Genomic DNA, 22352 nt, shown 5'->3' with positions numbered 1-22352 from the left:
TGAGAAATGGAGCCTATGCAATCAGTTTTATAATGGGCTCTATGACGATCAGAGGGCTATCCTGGATGCGGCAGCCAGTGGCAGATTCCAGGAGAATATGGGGGAAACTAAGGGGTGGAAAATCATTGATGACTTGTCCACCCATAAATCTGAGTATGGAAATTCCAGGGGAAATCAAAGGAGAGCTGCTGAATCCCCCTCTGTAGCTGCATTAGAAGCTCTCATGGTGAGGTTTGATAAGTACGAGTTGGGAGGAGCTTCGAAAGAAGGGGTCTATCATGTAAATGCTGTTTCAGACGGTCCTTTCGTCTGTAAAAGATGTGGAGTTGAGGGACATGTTTCAGACAATTGTCCTAGTCCCTTTGAGTCTTGTGCTGCCTTTCAATATTATAGGCAGACAAACACTTACTATGAGCCGAATGTCCATCCAAACTTGAGGTGGAGCAGCCAAAATGTCTTGAATCCGACTCAACCTCCACAGCAGCAGCAGCAGCAGAATTATGTGCCCCCTCCTAAGCAACAACAGTTCCAAAAGCCTCCGTATGTCCCACAGCAGCAACAACAATCCCAAAGTTTTGATTTCAATGAGTTGAAGAATTTGTTGCTGAAGGAGTCTCAAGCTAGAGAGGCCGGGATGAAGATGTTGGAGAGCCAAATTGCTCAATTGGCTAGCAAGAATACAACTCGAGCTCTGAGGCATTTGCCGACGCAGACGGACCAAAAGGAGACCCTTAATGCCATTACTTTGAGGAGTGGGTCTACCCTTGATGGGCCCGCTATGGTCGAGGACATTGCTGAAAAAGATGAGGTGGAACCGAGTCAAAAGAAAGCTGGAACGAGCAAAGGAAAGAAAAAGACGATCAGCAGGTATGTCAATCGATCGATAGGTGTGACCTAAAGGGATCAACTGACCACCACCGTTACACGACAGTAATGTCAAACTCTAGTTAGCCAATCATTACTGATTAATGACCGTCAGTCGACTATATAAAGAATCATCCCTCATGTATTCTTAGTATGAGATTTAATAATGATATTTAAATCATGTGATCGCACTATTGTTGAGGACACATTTCCCAACAATCTCCCACTTGTCCTCGACAAGTGTGCGTCACCAATTCTCTTGTCCTATTACAATCTCCCACTCAATGCAAGGTGTCTTGCAGGTCGTACTTACATTTGATCATATCTTGAGTGGTTTTCTCGATCTGGAGATTAACTGTCTGACCGGAATTATCTATCATAGATACCTTCCGAGCGTGGCCACGCATTTCCAGTTAACTACTCCTCGAGTGGCCTTGAGATTTCAAACAACCCTGATAAGGGGTGGACAATTTCTATCGCCCTATTCCATTCGTTCAGCCACAGTCCATCATAACCCAAAATATACCCAGTTTGACCTCATTTACGAAATCGTAGAGTATAAATCAAAGCTAATCAGAAGTTGTGCTAACTTGGGCGAATAGTCTCTAATCAAAAGAATTGACTCATAAGAATACTATAGTAGCTCTTGCCACGACCAGGCTTTATGAATAACCAGAACTCTATAAGCGGTCACTGCCCGACAGAGTGTCCCATACAGTCTGCCTATGTGATCGACTAGTCATCCCATATGACTCTATGGCATTTGAACTTGCCATCAATCGCATCACACTCTAGTCACTTGGAGACGTCACCTCATATAAGTAACTAGGGGCGAATACCATGTCAATCCAATTCACTTTAATGGGGTTCAATTTGTCTCTACAACCCATTCAGATACGACAAGGTAGCGGGTGAGTTTAATGAAACTAAAACGATAAATGCGATTATCACATATGAGAAGTCAATACACTATTACTACTTCATATCTTATAATCTTTAGTGTATTATAAACACTAATTTAGATGCAATAAAAGCTTGGAAAGTAGATATACCCGATATCCATGTATTCCAACTTTATCAATTGCTATTTCCTTCAATTAAATGTTATCTCTAATAACTTGAATTTTTTTTCTAAGCATTTGTCTAGTCGTCTTACCAGACTTGGGCTCTTTAACTTGAAAGATGCTCCCACTGTTATCGCATAACTTGTGATAAAGTCATTTGTAGAGGGATTCACCCTTAATCCCTTCATTGACGATTTTATCACAATTTTCTTGGATTCCTTTTGTAAAATTTGCAATGCACGAAACTAAAACACTTTTCTTAGTCTCTTGCTCCTTAGTCAATAGGTCACCCTAGGATTTCAACAAATCCCTTTTGAGTTTGGAAACTAAAGTTTGTGCAACACTTCAACACCAAACTTAGTTTGTCATCCAAACATGTAAACGAATCCTTAATTCTTCTCAAGAATCTCAAGGATGTTCTTTAAGGCTTTCACAAGCCATAATGTGGGAATTATCCCTTTAATTGACTTATTGTGCTCTCAGCATATATCACATCATGGCACGTGCGTCTGTTGGCATACATGATCATTCTAATGGCGGAAACATTAGAAATCGATTGCATGTGATCAACAACTTAATAGGTTCAGTGAACAACTATGACTCTATCATAGTAATTCCACTTTCATCAACATGAATAATCCATTCATCCTTGTTGATGTTAAACAGATACGAAAGATCTTATCCTCATAAGACTCTCAACTCTATGCCAATATACTCTCACATAGATTCGGTAATCTAAAGTATATTGCACCTTTTCCTAGTCTCCCAATCACTCTTGCCAGAAGAGAGAATTGGTACATTATTCTCAATAAGTAATATGTTATCAACATATAAGACATGGAGAAACAATTCTAGCTCCCACTTAACTTCATGTATAATCATGATTCTTCAATCAAGTGAATAAACCCATCCACTATTATCACATGAACGAAAAGTATAATCCTTTAATGCTAGCTTAAGATCATTCCAAGATCACTTAAGAAGGCTACGCATAATATGTTAGGATTCTTAAATCTTCATCTAAGATTTTGTGTTTCAAACACTTCCTTCTCTAAATTCCCATTTGAGAAAAGCGAATTCAATTTGCCATTCTTCATTAAAATGAAATGCAGCAATTCCTAACATAATTTATCTTGATCAACATCTTTATGTAAATGTTATGCATTTGTGTACTCTAAAGCTTTATTTACCTTTGAGGAGACCCTTGCCTTAAAGTAAATCTACTCTTGAGTAACAATTTTCGGATTGTAATGCGATGGCTCGTATGTAACAAGGTCATGATACTATCACTTTTACAAAGTAATATTTTAACAATAAGTCATGTGCGATAAACTCCCACTGAACTATGCTCTCAATCTATCTTCATAGAATATAGTTCAATACCAACTCCCACTCTATAATTCCATTACTTTCACAAAGTAACATTTCAACTATAAGAGATGTTTGTGACTATTCAATCTACTCCCACTCTATCTCTCAGAAATACATCTATCTTCTTGAGAGATAGCTTTGTGAGTTACAAACATATATATTTAACGGAGTATTAGTGTTTATCTAGACTATGTATTTGCTTTCAAAAGGCCATCCTAACATGGCAGCTTGATAATATACGAGTCTTATCCATGTCATCTATTTAATAGACTCTCTATTCTAGGTATCTCGTGGTTGACCATCCGTTTAGAATAATGTGTTCATATGGTATCATGAATTCCCTACTTGGTGAGTTCAAAAACTCATTACAACTTTATAATTGATATTACATAAGTAAGTTGTTACTTTTAGTAATAATGACATAAGGAGTATCAAATTCATAGCTTATGGACATATAATGATCCCATCATCATAATCGTCTGTTTGATCAATTTAAGTTGTCTTTCTAATGTTTCTCTACGCAAGTAATTAATGATGATGTTTTTAGAACAAGTAATCATAATAAAACAAGTGATTTGGGTTGAAAACCAAATCACCAATATCCAAAATACAACCCGTGTTTAAAGGATACAAACCTATTTCCAAGTCACACAAGGAAATCAAAATAGTTCTAAAAACATGAAATACATCATAAAATTAAAAACAAATCAAATTAAAGTCAAGCTTCCATTGATCCATCACAACGGTCGGCTACTCTAGCTTCCCACATGATCCTCTAGGCTTGCTTCTCCTTGCCCTTGTCCTTGGTAGGAGGCCTTATTTACAATAAAAAGGGTAATCATCACAACTTGTATCATCATACTAAGGTTGAGATTGAAACATAAAAGATAGGGATAGTTATATACCTACTGGAATAACCTTTCCAGCTTTGATGTCGCCAAGGTATTTGGAACAGTTTCTCTTCCAATGCCCAATACCACAACAATAGTGGCACTTGTCCCCGGTGGGGGCACTGTACTTGGGCTTGAAGGTACTAGCTTCACAAGCTTTAGCTATATTCCTGTTGGGAGTTCGCTTCTTCCCCTTCTTCCCACCTTTCTTGAAGGTTCCCTTGCTCTTATGATTGACATTGAGCACATATTTGGTTGTGCTAACACTTAGCCCCATGTCCCTTTCGGCTTGCACAAGCATTTTGTGCAACTCATCAAGGGAAACCTTTTTATCATGCATATTGAAATTCACCCGGAATTGAACATATGCTTTGATTTTGTTGAGGGAATGAAGGATGCGATCAATCACGAGTTCATTGGGAATCTCCACTTTATGCATTTTCAAGGTCTCAACATGCTCTATCAACTTAAGCACATGAGGGCTCACCTTTTGGCCTTCCTTAATGTTAAGATCAAAGAATGCGGAAGCCGCCTCATATTGAATGACCCTAGGAGCTCGTGAAAACATGTTCACAAGCTTCATGTAGATCTCATGAGCGGTGCTAATCTTTATAGCACATCGTTGGAGTTCGGCCTCCATAGCAAAGATCAACACATTTTTGATCGCGGCCGACTCCTTTTGGTAAACCTCATAGGTTTGCCTAGCGGCAGGGGTGGACCTAGTATTAGGTTCGGAGGGAGATGCCTCGGTAAGGTAACGAAGCTTGTCGTCACCTTGCGCGGCCAAGCGAAGTTGCGCGTCCCAATCGGCGAAATTTGACCCATTCTTTTCTAACTTACATCGATCCATGAAGGATCGGAGCCATGACAGATTGGTAAGCATGGTGGAACTAGTGGGTGCGGACGTGATTGGAGTTGCCATTGCGTTTGATAAAATAAATTTGACTACAAAATAGGAAATGAAGGAATTAATTATCATTTATCGTTTTAATAATACTCGTAAATTTAACTACAAGTATTGCATTTATATAGTGACCTCCACCCAACTATATAAATGATTCCGAGATCCAAATTCATATTAATACGGGTACGGTAAGCCGAGTCATCCCTTATTAATATAACTCGGTGGATTAACCTCTTAATCAATTCTACTTTTAGAACTCTCGGTGGATAAAAAATTACTCTAATTTTCATCTTTAGCCCGGAACACATGCGACTACGGTCAACAATACTTCCGTTGAGCTCAATCCAAATTTCGTTGTAATAACATTTTAATACCCCACTTCGCCAACGTAACAAGGTTTGTATTACGGTAAAGCCGGCTCAACTCCCTTATGAAATTGGTACTTCATGGGTTTCTACTTTTTGGCAAGGCTAATTCTCAATTATTATATGTGAGAGGTCTTATCAATTTATTATCTATCACGTTTTAAGTGAACTAAAGCGGTGAACCACGATAATTATAATTGACACGGTCGATGACTCGATATGATATGCATGTGTTGTTATGGCGATTTGGCAATGCATGCAACATATTAAATGAAATGCAAAGCAATAAATAAAATTCCTAGTATGGCCTTCCTAAAATAGAAAATCAAATAATTTATTACATATTCGGAAACCAACTCCTTTGGTCCCTTGAATCTTCAATTGGCACGCTTCCCAAGACACCGTCTTCGTCGGATCACCTTTCCGAATGGCATCGTCTTTGAAGATGCTCCATAATTACAAACAATAATAAAAATACAAAGCTATTCCTATTATACATTTGTAAAATGGAAAAACTAATAAAAATAAAAGTGATACGATATCACATTAAATTACAACCGAATCAATATTCCCTTTCATTACGGGTAATATCGATTAAAAACTAAGGCCATACTAAGATAAAATTACATAATTAAAAATTATATAAATAAAAGACATTCAACAATTGAAATATGCAGCATTATAATATGTACCTATCATGCCAAATGATGTGCCAAATTGCCCTATTTAACTTATGTCGTACATATAACCCGGTTTTATGGAAATGCGTGATAATAACCTTTTAAAATCACTAATTAACACTTAAATCACATCTAAGCTCAAATTAATTATCCTAACACCTTTTAGGACTCAAAAATTAGTCATCACTAAATTTTTGACAATAATTCAACTTGATTTAATTTTATGCACATTTTTTACCTTAAAAACATTATTTATATGAAATAAATCCAATTTAATTTATAAAAATTTCAAAATTTGAATTTTAAATTTTTGAAAATTTTGTAATAATTCCATGACACTCATAATGCCAAAAATCATGGTTAAAATTTTCGAATTAATTTTGAGAAAATATAGTTGCATTTTATCGGTTTTATCTCATAAAATACATAAAGTATCCGAAAATTAATCCAATAATTTTTACAACTTTATATCTGATTAGTGGGATATTAATGCAACTTAAAATAATTTTCTCAAGTCATGTAATACGTTTTAGCTAATTTTGCTAAAATAGTCACTTTTTATGCCATTTTTACTCTAAAAATCCATAAATCATGCTAAAGGAGATATTTTAATCTAGAAATTTACATACTCTCTGTAAATTATGCATGTGACATCATATTAAAAGATCATGGCTTAATTCGAGATTTAACTATTTTTAATCATTTTACCTCTTTTAATCCATTTTTATCTCATAAAAATCATAAATCAAGCAATATTAATCAAATTAACTCAACCTTTTACACACAACTTTTAAAATATGCATGTGAGGTCATATAAAATTTTCAAGGTCAGAAACTTAGTTTAACTATTTTTAGCATTTTAATTCCCATTTTAGTCATAAAAATGTAATAAAATCACTAAAAATCATTAAAATGAGCAATAAATTTCCATAAATCATAAAAATGACCTAAAAACATTTTAGGACCAGAATATATAACATGCATGGTGATTTCGTGGCTTATACTTATAAATCACAAATTTTTAGTTTTATATGTTAACCTTTTAACTCGGAAAAACAATAACCGATTATGCATGCAACATCCTTACGCTCTGATACCACTTGTTTGATTCATATACCTATTATTAGACTCCTCTAATAGTGAACTAATTAACTTATTAATTATTTGTTCTCTAGATCTAGTGCATGCATAACAAAATGAAAGATTTATATGAAAAACAATGTCCCTTACATTGTTATATGGTTCGAAATATATGGGCACAAGTAAGGCCACCTTCCTTCACTTGTTCTTGAGCTAAATATGATGGATGATCCTCCTAAGACTCCAAGTATAGAAGACACGCCAATAAGTTGCACCCAAGATTAATCCCAAAAATTTCTACTAATATTAACTAGATATGTAGTAGAAATGTACCCTTAATAATACTAATATTTCTAGTATTACTACCTCTAGTAATAGATGATGAGTATTAGTATTTTAGAGAGTTTTTAGCAATTGCATGTGAGGGAGAAACTAGAGAGAAAACAAGCAAAAGCACCACTTGAAAAATGAGCAACTAATGCTCTATAAAGAGTGCCAAAAACCGGTGGCCACTCTCCCACTTAGGGAATCTTATTGCTTTTGTTTTTACTCTCTTGTATAGTGTAGGTAGAGTGTAGGGAGCATGGGTGTAAGAAGTAGTATGAAAAGGCTTGTGTGATATGTCACAATCACACTATAACCAACACAAACAAAAGACAAAAGAGAATCTTTTGTGCTCTTCATTTGGCCGAAATATTGGACCCATTTTGGTCCATTTTTGCCTTTTGTCATTTGTCCCACAAATGCTTATAAGTCATATGTTTAACTATCTTACATAATTAATTATTAATGTAATCATTTAACACTTAAATATTATAATTAATAATATAATATACACTCCACTTTTTGAGTAGTATACTTCCATTATATCAACATATAATGGGTCCCATAATTACTAGTTAGTTAAAATTACAACTTCTTGTAACTTTAAATAACTAATTACCTCTATCTAAAAACTTATATAATACCTCAACTAATTTAGTAATTTAACAATTAATTACTAAATTAAATCTTATTTAATCACATTACAATAAGACGTAAAATTGCACTTTCATAATTAAGGAATTAATTAATCTGTATCGCATACAATTAATTAAATATCAATTTGGGCCTCATCCTATAGGTGTGACCTAAAGGGATCAACTGACCACCACCGTCACACGACAGTAATGTCAAACTCTAGTTAGCCAATCATTACCGATTAATGACGGTCAGTCGACTGTATAAAGAATCATCCCTCATGTATTCTTAGTATGAGATTTAATAATGATATTTAAATCATGTGATCGCACTATTGTTGAGGACACATTTCCCAACAATACTAACCCCGGGAAACCGAGATGGTGACGGTCTCTCATGCTAGGGTGGTCCTGGTAAGGCACCTTGATATGTGGGGTGATGCGTGTCATTTATATGATGTTTTACACCTCATTTTACACGCATTTCAGAGCTCATTTATGTAGTTTATGCTACTATTCTCCCTATTCCGTCTACTTTCGTGTTTTTGTACATTATTGCAGAAATGTGAAGAATCCAGCGAAAATCAAGCTAAATCCGTCCCCGAGTACCTTGCATTGCATTTGACGTGAAGTATTTACTTAAGGAACGACCTTGGTGCGCATTTCGAGGCCCAAAAGACAACTTTATGAAGAATTAAAAGCGGATTATCAGCTACTCTAGTCGATCAACTGGACCCTATGGTCGATCGACCAGAGCCCGACTTATAGGAACTCCTGTTCAGCATACCTCAGTCGATCGACTGCCTTGCATGGTCGATTGACCAAGCCGCTAACTCAGACGCAAATTAAAATATCCAGAATTCCAAAGCCCATTGTTTATTAGGTTTTGAGAATAAAGTTACGTTATATTCCTATATAACGTAACCTGACATGAGGAGATATTCATTCAGTTTTCATTCAGCGTTCATCCAATTTTAGTCTATCATTAATTAGGGTTTGGTTTTCGAGTTGAATCATTGAATACAATTCCTTTCGTTCGTGCTTTTGATTTTCTTCCTGCAATTCTTCTACTGGTATTCCTTTATTCACTATTTCAGTTTTATTGCTTTATTTCGTTTGTAGCTAGAATTGATAGATTAGTTTCCCGAAGCCATAATTATCGTTTTATGCTAATCGTTTGTTCCGTTAATTTAAGCATGAATTCAGTAGTCTATTTCATTAATCTTGTTGTTGTTTTTACCAATATCATGAGTAGCTAAATACCTCGTGCTAGGATGTAGGGAATCTGTAGATTAGGCGGCAGTAGAATGATACGACCTGAATCACGCCATGGTCGATCGACCGCACACCCTGGTCGATCGACTGGCCACGTGAGGTTCTGCTTCGTTTTAATTGATTTAAATTCTATATTTGACAAATCGAGTGCACGCGACTAGTTGAATGCTCAAGAAATGACCGACCCATTAGATCGAAAGATAGGGAAAGTTGTTAGACTACCAATTAAAACGACTAAACTATGCTAAGATCGAAAGATAGGTAGAGTTTAGGTTTTTAGACACTTTTCAGGATGAAAGTCAGTACTAGAGATATTAGGGACCCGTAGCGAGATTGAAAGACGCTACTTGTTGAGAGTGGACCGAGAGGACCTCTTGTTTTCCCGCTTCATGTGTTTATTTCAGACCTACTTAGTATGCTGCTGCTGAAACTACGGTGAACCGACCATCTTAGTACCCCTTTTATATTTGATTTTATACATTTCTTTAGTTTATTGCTCATTAGTTATAGACCAATTCAAAATAACCCCCACATAATCGTTACCTTAGACTGAAATTAGACAACTAATAATTACATCTGCCTCTCTGTGGTTCGACCCTGCTACCACTATCTATAGTTGTAGTTATGAATTATAAATTTATCTTTGGTGCACACAACGACGGGCATCATGGGGGTGTCACAAAGTGGTATCAGAGAAACGATTCTGGAACCTAAAACAAATGAACCTAATGAACATAGGGAGTCTAAATAAAATGAACCCTCGGAAAGTTGTTTGGAGCTACCGCAGAGACTTGGGAGACGTCCCGAAGTCGCATTAAGGCCCTTACGATCTCGATCCGGTCACATGGGGAGTCTTGGGAACCGTTGTGTGTATAAGCTATATGTGTGGTACTTGTAAGTCGTGAATCTCGTGAAGTTGTTGGATGAAATGATGAAAGAATTTGAAAATGGTAGTATATGAAAGTGAATTGCGTAGTTGAATATGATAGACTTTGAGCATGTTATGTGTTTACTACTTGGCTTTTGAAAGAGGTAATAGAGTATCGTATATATATGTATATATATATATATATATATATATATATATATATATATATATATATATATATATATATATATATATATAGAGAGAGAGAGAGAGAGAGAGAGAGAGAGAGAGAGAGAGAAAAGCATGAGTAAGTGTGTTGACGCAAGTTGTAGCTCATTTTTGGCATGACTCGGTCGAGCAGGGCGGGTACTCGACCGAGTAGGGGATACTCGGTCGAGTAACCAGGCACTCGACCGAGTGTTGTATGTGGTGTACGTAGCGGTAGCTACTAGATTGTGATCACTCGGCCGATTAGTAGGCATACGCGACCGAGTGAGGCATACTCGACCGAGTAATACCCATACTCGACCGCGTATGTTTTCTGTGTTTTGACGTTTGGCTAATGGAGTGGAACACTCGGCCGAGTAATAGTGGTACTCGACCGAGTAGTCCATACTCAACCGAGTATCTCACCGTACTCGGTCAAGCATCAGAGATGACTACGGATGAGGTAGCTCGTATGATTGAGTAGTAGGAAGCACTCCTTGAGGCTCTTAAGAAAGTGTGAAAGGGAGCTGAGAAACCGATGGACGCGACCCATCTAACCACCATTATTGCTTGCTTCAACCCTTCGACTTATGAGGGCACCGGAGAACCTAAGCTGCTCGATAACTGGCACCGCGAGATGGAGAGTCTTCTAGAGGTTGTGAAGTGTCCGACGGAGTTGGCTGTCGAACAATTGGTGTACAACCTCAGAGGTGAGGCTGCAGTTTGGTGGCAGAATGTGAAAGAAGATGCCAGGGCTGAGGAAATATCGGTATATCTCATCAAGAAAATTCGGATTATAACGAAATTATGAAATATGAAATTACGAGTCATAAACGAAATTGCATAAACAAAAGAATGGAGATTAGAATTAACCTTCGGTCCTAGCAATTTGGCCTAAGAACAAATATCGAGATCGATATTCTCTTAATCGTTGCACCCAAGATGCTCCGAGAAATGCCTTTCTTTTTGCTAGAAAAGAACCCTAATTTCTAAAATGATTTTTTAGGGTTTTGAGATGAGAGTCATTAGGTCAAAAAACAAGTGAGAAAAATGATCCCCTCTATCCTCTTTTAACCGTGCAAAAGGGAGAGGAATAGGGAAGATATTTTTTTCTCCTTTTTTTCTTCAAACCGTGAATCCCAAAATAAGGAGAAAAATCTTCTTATTTTAGGTTGGTTTTATATTGTATAAAATGTGTATAATTATCAATTGTCATTTATGTCGTCGCGTATTTAATAAGTCCACACACAACAGTTTGTAGTCGATTTATTAATACCGGTCTATCTTTATTTATTATGACAATTTAGTATAATATATACATTAACTATAAATATCGCATATTTATAATTTGCTAATTAAATATAACCGTTTATGTTTAATTACGAATTAACATCTTAATTAGTTTAAGCTAACCTTATATACATTAATTAAATATAACAGTTTATATTCAATTTACGAATTAATAATTAATTCGTCTCAGCTGATATTATTTAATTGTATTAAATAATCGACTCATCATCACTTTGACTAACCTTTTAGTCAAATACATGAACTAACCTTTTAGTCATATAAGGCATCAATGTGATTATATTTTCATATAATCACATCTCTCAAACACATCCTTTAGGTGTGACTTTTAGGGACCAGTTGATCACCGCCATCAGTATGATAATAACGTCAAACTTCTAGCAAGCCAACCGTTATTAGTAAACGTTAATCAACTGATAAAATATTAAGTATACCCTGTGAACCTATAAGAGATTTATACACGTTATCACACTAACTGTGGAGGACACTAGCTCCAACAATCTCCCACTTGTCCTCACAAGTGTATGTGCAATAACCGATTCTCATATCCTTAATTTCTCTCACTCAATGTAAAACAATTTGCAAAATCTGTATTCACAAAGGTCGTATTTTACAAGTGATCAATATCAAGAGTGGTTTTCCCGACTAGAGAGTAACTTAACTGATAAACGAATCATCATTTGAGCATGGCATGCATTTCAGTTACAACTCCTCGAGTGGCCCTGAGAAATAACTAAACCTGATAAAGGTTGGATATTTTCTTCAACTCGAATCCTGCAGATATAAGCACAGTATGAAATGACCCAGTAAAAATATGCTTAGCCTCCTGTTACGGTCGACCATGAGAAAGAAACCAAAGTCGACCAAAAACTGCCTTAATCTCAAGAGACAGTCGATAGTCAAAAGAATCGACTCTAAGGAACACAATGGACGTCCAATCCACGACCTGGCACCGAATGTTGTTAAACATTTAGGACTCCATTACGTTGTCACAACGTTCTACGAGGTGTCGTTATAACTCGCATTTGTGATCGATCAGCCAACCGTTTAACTTATGGCTCGTTGAACCCACCATCAATCAACTTCACAATATAATAGCCAGAGTTATCAGCTCATGTAGACGATTACGGACCAAAACAAATATAATGTAATTCATTTCACTTTGTGGCGTTCAATGTTGTCGTACAAACCACATGAAAAACAAAATATGAAATAATACGATGAAGTTATAAATAGCATATGAAAAAGAAAATGTATCGAATCCATAAGCAACTAGTACAACTCAGAAACACGCTTAATTCCCATGGAAATAACGTGCCCTTCATGCTTATCATATTTCAATGGTTTAGTGAGAGGATCCGCGATGTTGTCATCCGAAGCAATCTTGTCAATCACTATATTCTCTTGCTCCACGTAATCACGGATCAGGTGAGCCTTCCGATGTACATGTCTAGACTTGTTGCTAGACTTAGGCTCCTTGGCCTGGAAGATGGCACCTCTATTGTCACAATAGATGGTGATTGGGTCATTCGAACTAGGAACTATGGTTAGTCCTTGTAAGAATTGACGCATCCATATAGCTTCCTTTGCTGCTTCTGAAGCGGAATAGTACTCGGATTCAGTAGTAGAATCTGCTACAACTTCCTGTTTGGAACTCTTCCAGCTGACCGCAGCACCATTAAGAGTAAAGACGAATCCAGACTGAGATTTTGAATCATCTCGATCCGTTTGGAAGCCAGCATCTGCATAACCGATTGCACATAGCTTAGTATCTCCTCCATAAGTCAATGCCCAATCCTTAGTTCTCCGTAGGTACTTAAGGATGTTTTTAACAGCCATCCAGTGTGTTTCACCTGGATTGCCTTGGTACTGACTCGTCATACTCAATGCATATGCCACGTCTGGACGTGTGCATATCATGGCATACATGATTGATCCTATGGCTGATGCATAAGGAACGCGAATTATGCGTTCAACCCCTTCAGGTGTCTTGGGTGACTGAGACTTGCTCAAATGCATCCCAGAAGTCATTGGAAGGTTCCCCTTCTTGGAGTTGGTCATGCTGAACCTTTCAAGAATCTTATCTAAATAAGACTCCTGACTCAGTGATAACATCCGTCGTGATCTATCTCGATAGATACGGATTCCCAATATGCATTGTGCCTCACCCAGATCTTTTATCTGGAAATGGTTCTTCAACCATCCTTTTACCGAAGATAAGAGAGGAATGTCATTCCCAATCAAGAGTATGTCATCGACATATAATATCAAGAAAACAATCTTGCTCCCACTCGACTTGACATATAAGCATGGTTCCTCGACCGATCGAGTGAAATCATACTCTTTTATCACCTGGTCGAAACGATGATTCCAACTCCGAGAAGCTTGCTTAAGTCCATAAATGGAACGTTTAAGCTTGCACACTTTCTTAGGATTTTCAGGATCTATGAAACCTTCGGGTTGTACCATGTACAGTTCCTCCTCCAAATAACCGTTTAAGAAGGCGGTTTTCACATCCATCTGCCAAATTTCATAGTCATGAAAAGCGGCAATCGCTAAGATTATCCGAATGGAACGCAGCATAACTACGGGTGCAAAAATTTCATCATAATGCAATCCGTGCACTTGAGTGAAACCTTTTGCCACTAGTCGTGCCTTATAGGTATCTGGTTGCCCTTCTACAGAATGCTTTATTTTGTAAAGCCATTTGCATTGAAGAGGTCGTACTTTGTTAGGTAAATCAACAAGATCCCATACGTCATTCTCATACATGGAGTCCATCTCGGATCGCATGGCTTCAAGCCATAGCTTAGAGTCGGAACATGTCATGGCACCTTTATAGGTAGCGGGTTCATTACTCTCTAGGAGCAAAACGTCATTTTCCTCGACCATACCAATGTATCTGTCTGGTGGATTAGAGACTCTACCCGACCTCCTAGGTTCCTGAGGAATATTAACCCTATCATGAGTTGAAGGAACCACTTGTAGGAAATATCGGTATATCTCATCAAGAAAATTCGGATTATAACGAAATTATGAAATATGAAATTACGAGTCATAAACGAAATTGCATAAACAAAAGAATGGAGATTAGAATTAACTTTCGGTCCTAGCAATTTGGCCTAAGAACAAATATCGAGATTGATATTCTCCTAATCGTTGCACCCAAGATGCTCCGAGAAATGCCTTTCTTTTTGCTAGAAAAGAACCCTAATTTCTAAAATGATTTTTTAGGGTTTTGAGATGAGAGTCATTGGGTCAAAAAACAAGTGAGAAAAATCATCCCCTCTATCCTCTTTTAACCGTGCCAAAGGGAGAGGAATATGGAAGATATTTTTTTCTCCTTTTTTTCTTCAAACCGTGAATCCCAAAATAAGGAGAAAAATCTTCTTATTTTAGGTTGGTTTTATATTGTATAAAATGTGTATAATTATCAATTGTCATTTATGTCGTCGCGTATTTAATAAGTCCACACACAACAGTTTGTAGTCGATTTATTAATACCGGTCTATCTTTATTTATTATGACAATTTCGTATAATATATACATTAACTATAAATATCGCATATTTATAATTTGCTAATTAAATATAACCGTTTATGTTTAATTACGAATTAACATCTTAATTCGTTTAAGCTAACATTATATACATTAATTAAATATAACAGTTTATATTCAATTTACGAATTAATAATTAATTCGTCTCAGCTGATATTATTTAATTGTATTAAATAATCGACTCATCATCACTTTGACTAACCTTTTAGTCAAATACATGAACTAACCTTTTAGTCATATAAGGCATCAATGTGATTATATTTTCATATAATCACATCTCTCAAACACATCCTTTAGGTGTGACTTTTAGGGACCAATTGATCACCGCCATCAGTATGATAATAACGTCAAACTTCTAGCAAGCCAACCGTTATTAGTAAACGTTAATCAACTGATAAAATACTAAGTATACCCTGTGAACCTATAAGAGATTTATACACGTTATCACACTAACTGTGGAGGACACTAGCTCCAACAAGGGCATACTATAGGGATGAGGGGCTCGGTGCTATACTGTGGGAAGGTCTAAAGAGTGCTATGAGGGAGCAATTTGTGCCGGAGCACATCCGTCGCAAGATGAGAGCCGAGTTTGATTCTTTCACCATGGCTGATGACATGACTGTCACAGAACACTATCACCGGTTCCTTGAGTTGTCACATCATGCAGAAGATATGGATCTGGGACAGCGAGGATTGGCTCTTCGTTTCGAGAAGGGGTTGGCACCTAAGATCATGAATAGGTTACCAGCTGAAGTTATTACCGATCTGAAAGAGGTATACTCGCGGGCTGGGCAGGCTAAGAGGTTGGTGGACTTGGCCAAGGAGGCTAAGGAGCGAACCACTGAAAAGAGGAAGGCATAGAATGAGAGTGGTAACCAGTCGGGTCAAAAGAAGAGCAACCATGGTCAGTCTAGGGCTTTTTCTGGTGGGTCTGGTTTTTCAGGGGGATCTCGAGCATGGGGAAGAGGTGGTGGTCGGAGTGTTAATGACAACTCCAACCTTACCTGCTTCAATTGTGGTGGAGTGGGTCACAAGAGGTAGGACTGTACCAGTGCCAAGGTTTGAGGCTTTTTAGGGGAGCTTTTCTCAGGCTCCGAGCTAGAGCTTTGCTAGCAACAGGCCATCTGGGTCTTGGGGTAACCGTGGGGGGCAGAACAACAATAATGGTGGTTTCAACCGCAACAGTGGAGGATCCTATCAGCGCCCGAACAACAGTGTGACTCAGAACTCGGCAGCTAAGCCGACTACTTCGAACACCTCGGTCCAGGGTGGAGGTCAGAAAAGCAGCGGGAAGCTCTTCATGATGGGCAAGCAGGAGGTTGAGAACGATGCTCATGTAGTTACCGGTACCTTTCTTGTTCATAATACACTGTCTTTCGTTTTGTTTGACTCAAGGGCAACCCATTCTTTTGTGTCTAGAGGTCATGTCTTAGCTATGGGTTTGGGGAGTATGAACTTGTAAAATATGATGTGTTTATAACTTCTGGGGAGTCAGTGTCTTGTGCTAAGTTGTATAGAGATGTGTCCATGTTAGTAGGAGAGGTAGACTTACCGGTCAACTTGCTAGAGTTTCCTATGGATGGGTTTGAGGTCATCGTTAGGATGGATTGGTTGGGTAAGTATGATGCTAAGATAGATTGCCGACAAAATAAAGTATCCTTAAAGGGTTCTAAGGGTGTCAGAGTGTCCTATAGGGGTTTTGTTATGAGGCCAAAGTGTAAGTTCATCGCTGTAATGACTTTAAAGTCATGTTTGAGGAAGAAGTGTCCCTTGATTCTTTGCCAAGTGAGAAATAGGCGTGCAGAGCAGCTGACTGCATCTGATATACATGTGGTTGGAGACTTCACTGATGTCTTTCCAGACGAGATACCGGGGTTACCACCTAAGAGAGATATCGACTTTAATGTGAAGCTCAAACCGGGGACAGGTCCTATATCTGCACCATACCGTATGGTGCCCAAAGAGTTAGAGGAGTTGAAAAAGCAGCTGAATGATCTGTTAGACAAAGGGTATATCCGGTCTAGTGTGTCACCTTGGGGAGTACCAGTGTTGTTTATGAAAAGGAAAGATGGGAGCATGAGGCTATGCATCGACTATAGGGAGATGAATCATGTCACAGTGAAGAACAGGTATCCTTTACCAAGGATTGATGACCTTTTTTATTAGCTGAGTGGCGCAGGGGTGTTCTCTAAGATCGATTTGAGGTCGGGTTATCATCAGTTGAAGATAGCAGATGAGGATATTCCTAAGACAGCTTTTCGATCACGTTATGGTCACTATGAGTACGTTGTGATGCCTTTTGGGTTGACGAATGCACCAGCAGTTTTCATGGATCTTATGAATCGGATCTTCAGCCCGTTCTTGGACAGGTTTGTGGTTGTCTTCATTGATGATATCTTGGTCTACTCTAAGACTAAGGAGGAGCACGAGGAGCATCTGAGGTTATTTTTGCAGACCTTGCGGGATAATCAGCTATATGCCAAGTTAACCAAGTGTGAGATTTGGCTAGAGAAAGTGGCTTTTCTGGGTTATGTGATATCTAAAGAGGGTGTGTCGGTGGATCCTAACAAGATTGAGGCAGTTACCAAGTGAAAATCACCAAAGAATGTTGCTGAGATTCGGAGTTTCTTGGGTTTAGCTGGTTACTACAGGAGGTTTGTGAAAGACTTTTCTACGATCGCGAGGCCTATGACAGCTTTGATGAGAAAAGAGACCGTATTTCAGTGGGATGAGAGTTGTGAGACGGCGTTCCAGACCTTAAAGGAGCGTTTGACCACAGCTCTTATCCTAGCTTTACCTGAAGGAAGTGAGAACTTTGGGGTATACACCGATGCTTCAAAGAACGGTTTGGGATGTGTTCTGATGCAGAACGGGAAGGTTATAGCATATGCGTCAAGGCAGCTGAAGCCGTATGACGAGAACTATCATACTCATGATTTGGAGCTGGGTGCAATTGTCTTTGCACTTAAGATTTGGAGGCACTATCTTTATGGGGCAACGTTTAAGGCGTTTTCAGATCATAAGAGTCTGAAGTATATCTACACTCAGAAAGAGCTTAACATGCGACAGAGACGATGGCTGGAGCTGATTGGGGACTATGACATGGAGATCATCTATCACCAGGGTAAGGCTAATGTTGTTGCAGATGCTTCAAGTAATAAGAGTGTTCATTCATTGTGTACAGCTATGTCTTTGCTAAAGCTGAGGGATGAGATGTCCAAGATGGGGATCCATATGATTCGGAAGGGGGATACCATCGGGGATTTGACGATTGGGCCAGAGTTGTATGATGATATAAAGAGAAAACAAGAGCTTGATCCTAATATCCAAGAATGGAAGTCAAGGGTGGAGAGTGGCACGGTTTCCAGGTTTTCTATCCACACTAATGGGAGTGTTCGCTTTGATGGAAGATGGTGTGTTCCTGATGATGCATATTTGAGGAGAGTAATCATGACAGAAGCCCATTGTACTCCTTATTCGGTTCACCCAGGAGGTGATAAGCTATAAAAGGACCTTAAGAAAATGTTTTGGTGGCCTAATATGAAGAGAGATGTGGCCGAATTCGTGGCTAAGTGTCTAACCTACTAGAGAGTAAAGGGTGAGCAACGAAGGACGCAAGGTAAGATTCAGTCACTTAAGGTACCCGAGTGAAAGTGGGTGTCGATCTCTATGGACTTTATCGTGGGGTTACCAAGGATACGGCAAGGTAACAATATGATTTGGGTGATCGTCGATCGTTTAACAAAGTCAGCTCACTTCATTCTGATGAACGATACTTGGACCAAGATACATCTAGCTTTGGGTTATATAAAGCATGTGGCTCGGTTACATGGTGTGCCAAAGGATATAGTGTCGGATCGAGATGCGAGGTTCATATCACGGTTTTGGCAAGAGTTGCAGGATTTGATGGGAACGACCTTAAAGATGAGTACAGCACTTCATCCGGCGACAAATGGTCAAACTGAGAGGACAATCAAGACTTTAGAGGACATGTTGAGGGCTTGTGCCATGGAGTTCGATTGGAGTTGGGAGGATAAGCTGGGCCTGATTGAGTTTTCTTACAACAACAGCTATCACACCAGTATTGGGATGGCACCGTTAGAGGCTTTGTATAGCAGGAAGTGCAGGAGTCCGGTTTGTTGGGATGACAGTGTAGAGGCATTGGTTTTAGGACCACAGATGGTGCAATATATGATTGAGCAAGTTCGTCTAATTCGTCAAAAGATGAAAGCAGCTCAAGATCGCCAAGAGCGTTATGCAGATTTGCACCGCAGGGACATCGAGTTCGCAGTGGGTGACAAGGTCCTTTTGAAAGTGTCACCTATGCGAGGGGTGATGAGGTTTTGCAAGAAAGGTAAGTTGAGCCAAAAGTTTATCGGCCCGTATGAGATTTTGGATCGTGTCGGCTAAGTAGCCTACCGGCTAGCCTTACCACCAGTATTGGACCGAGTCCACAATGTGTTTCATGTTTCACAGCTCCGGAAGTATGTGAGTGATCCATCACATGTGCTTGAGGTTAAGAACATAGAGCTTGATGAGTCTTTAACTTATGCGGAGGTTCCTAAGGAGATCTTAGACCGCAAAGTACACAAGACAAGGAATAGTGAGACTGTTTTACTAAAGGTACTTTGGTCTAATCCTAATGTGGAAGAAGCCACATGGGAACTAGAAGAGTCTATGAGAGAGCGTTTTCCTCACCTTTTCGATCAGGTATGTTTGGTTAAGGGGACGTAACCGTTGTCTTTTTAGGGGGGTACGAGATGGTCGCATGCTTGTTTTTGAGTTAGTTGAGTTAGCTTAGATATGTTTGGTGTCATCTTATCAGTTTGAGTTGGGTGTTTTGTTTTATGTAGTGGGAGTTGTTTGGTTCTGGTAGTAGTTGTTGAGGAGTTGTGTTGTAGTTGTTGGTCTTGTTTTGTGTGTATAGTGTGAACTTCGGGGACGAAGTTCTTTTTAAGGAAGGAAGACTGTAATACTACGGTTTACTCGGCCGAATATGGCTTACTCGGCCGAGTAAGTGTGTCGTGTGTTTCTGGACAAACTACTGTCCAGGAATACTCGGCCGAGTATGGGAATACTCGGCCGAGTAGAGGATACTCAACCGAGTATACTCTATACTCGACAGAGTATTTGGTCTGACGGGGTTTATTTCCGCGGTTTGATTTAGAATGGATTAGAGTTATATAAAACGGCATTTACAGTTCTTAATCATTTTTAACAAAACCTAAACTTACAACGTAACTCTAATCCTCTCCAAATCTCTCTCTCTCAAGTGCGTGGATCTTTTGTGAGTCTAGTTCATCATTCCTTACGTCAATTGTGTCAGTAAGTCTCTGACTACATAAGTTTCATTAATTTGTGTTTTAGGGTTTTGCCCTAGTTTATGATTTGGGGGAAAGGGGATTTTGGCATGTTGTAATTTTAATTATGTGATTATTGTTAGGTGAAGACTTCATAGAGGAGCCACTTTAGCCTGCGTGATTGTCTCATTTTAGTTTGTGCTAAGGTAGGGTTTCCCTACTCGGTTTACGTTTTAATTGATTTAAGATTGTGTTGTAATTATTTGTACGATTGATATCATGATTGATTGCTTTTGTTGGATTGTAGTTTGGTGTTGGTGTTCTGATGGTTGATGGTGTTGTTCGCGAGGTGCGTCCTCGGCTGAGTGGAGTCACTTGCGGGAGTGGCTTCACGCCTTAGTTTTTCCCTCTGTGGAACCCGCCACAGGAGGGGATGTGCACATTAATGAACAGGGTTATCGCTCGTTGATGAGCGGGGCTTAGGTGGGTACGGTTGCGGTCCCCCACTGGCAGGGCTACACACTTTAGTGTGTAGTCAGTTACAAGATGTGATGGGAGTTGGAGGTGGATTGTGAGCAGCTGTTTATCTTATAGTACTTGTCTTATTTTGATTATGCAGTAAACTGACCTCGTTGTTGTTTTGTAAAATCTGCGGTGATCCATTCGGGGATGGTGAGCAGATTGTGACAGGTGATGATGATCTTTAGCTTTGGGGACGATATTGGGAGTAATCACTCGAGTCTAGCTTCCCCTGTCATGAGATTTATCTTTTTAGTTTCAGTTGTTGAACATTACTAAACCTTTATTTTGGAGTTGGTTTTGGAACATGTAATCATTAATTATTTATACTTTAATAAATGTTGTTTTGGAATGGTAACTTTGATATACTAACCTCAGGAAACCGAGATGGTGACGGTCTCTCATGCTAGGGTGGTCCTGGTAAGGCACCTTGGTATGTGGGGGTGTCACAATATCTCTCGTTACAGCCAAGTTGCGAGTAATAGGCCGACGAGGGTATGAAGATGATGATGATGATGATGAGGCTTGGTTGACAAGCCGGACCGCTTCACGCCTCTTAATCCAATAATCCCGTTGATGCTCAAGGGATACTGATTAATGGGTGTTGATCGGCGGGAAGCCCGACGAGAACCTTCCCATCATCTGCATTCGTTTGTGTACGCCATTCTTCGTTGTTGATAAAATTAGGGTTCATTGCCATGTTGTTTCAAATTTGTGTAATAAGGATGAAATATTGTGATTTGATTAATAATGGATGTTAGTAAAGGATGCTTTAACATTTATAGTCACATTTATAATTTTTTTCAAAACTGTTGGTAATTAATTCCTAAACATTAATTACCTAATTAATGTAAAAGTTGACTTATTAACAAATATTTTAAACCTACGTAACTTGCAATAAATATTTGAAAATAAAATACTCTATCACGCATATATTCAAGAAAAACACAGTCATAACAAGAAATTAAAAGACGTGCGGTTTCAACAAGATTAATTAGAATAATAATAATTAATCAACATAATCATCTTGTAATTCCCTTGCAATTGAGATAAATATTGGGAATTCAATATGTGGATTATTAGGAAGCATTGTTCCGCCTCCCATGAACGAGGCACAGTGTCAATATAGTGTCGATATGT

General features: G+C 38.5%; 1 protein-coding gene across 1 annotated transcript; it reads left to right on the top strand.

The window, feature by feature from the left end:
• Positions 1 to 11065: 11065 nt before the first annotated feature.
• On the top strand, positions 11066 to 21400 carry LOC141595224 (uncharacterized). The gene is made up of 9 exons (XM_074415190.1): positions 11066 to 11296; positions 15925 to 16248; positions 16337 to 16452; positions 17190 to 17522; positions 17714 to 17762; positions 18262 to 18418; positions 20045 to 20103; positions 21001 to 21042; positions 21374 to 21400. The coding sequence occupies exons 1-9, from the start codon at positions 11066 to 11068 to the stop codon at positions 21398 to 21400; spliced, it is 1338 nt and encodes a 445-aa protein (XP_074271291.1).
• Positions 21401 to 22352: the final 952 nt, after the last annotated feature.

Source organism: Silene latifolia, chromosome 8, assembly GCF_048544455.1.
Source record: "Silene latifolia isolate original U9 population chromosome 8, ASM4854445v1, whole genome shotgun sequence".
NCBI lineage: Eukaryota > Viridiplantae > Streptophyta > Magnoliopsida > Caryophyllales > Caryophyllaceae > Silene > Silene latifolia.
Note: the sequence above shows the minus strand (reverse complement) of the source record. Positions and strands in the feature narration are given on the sequence as shown.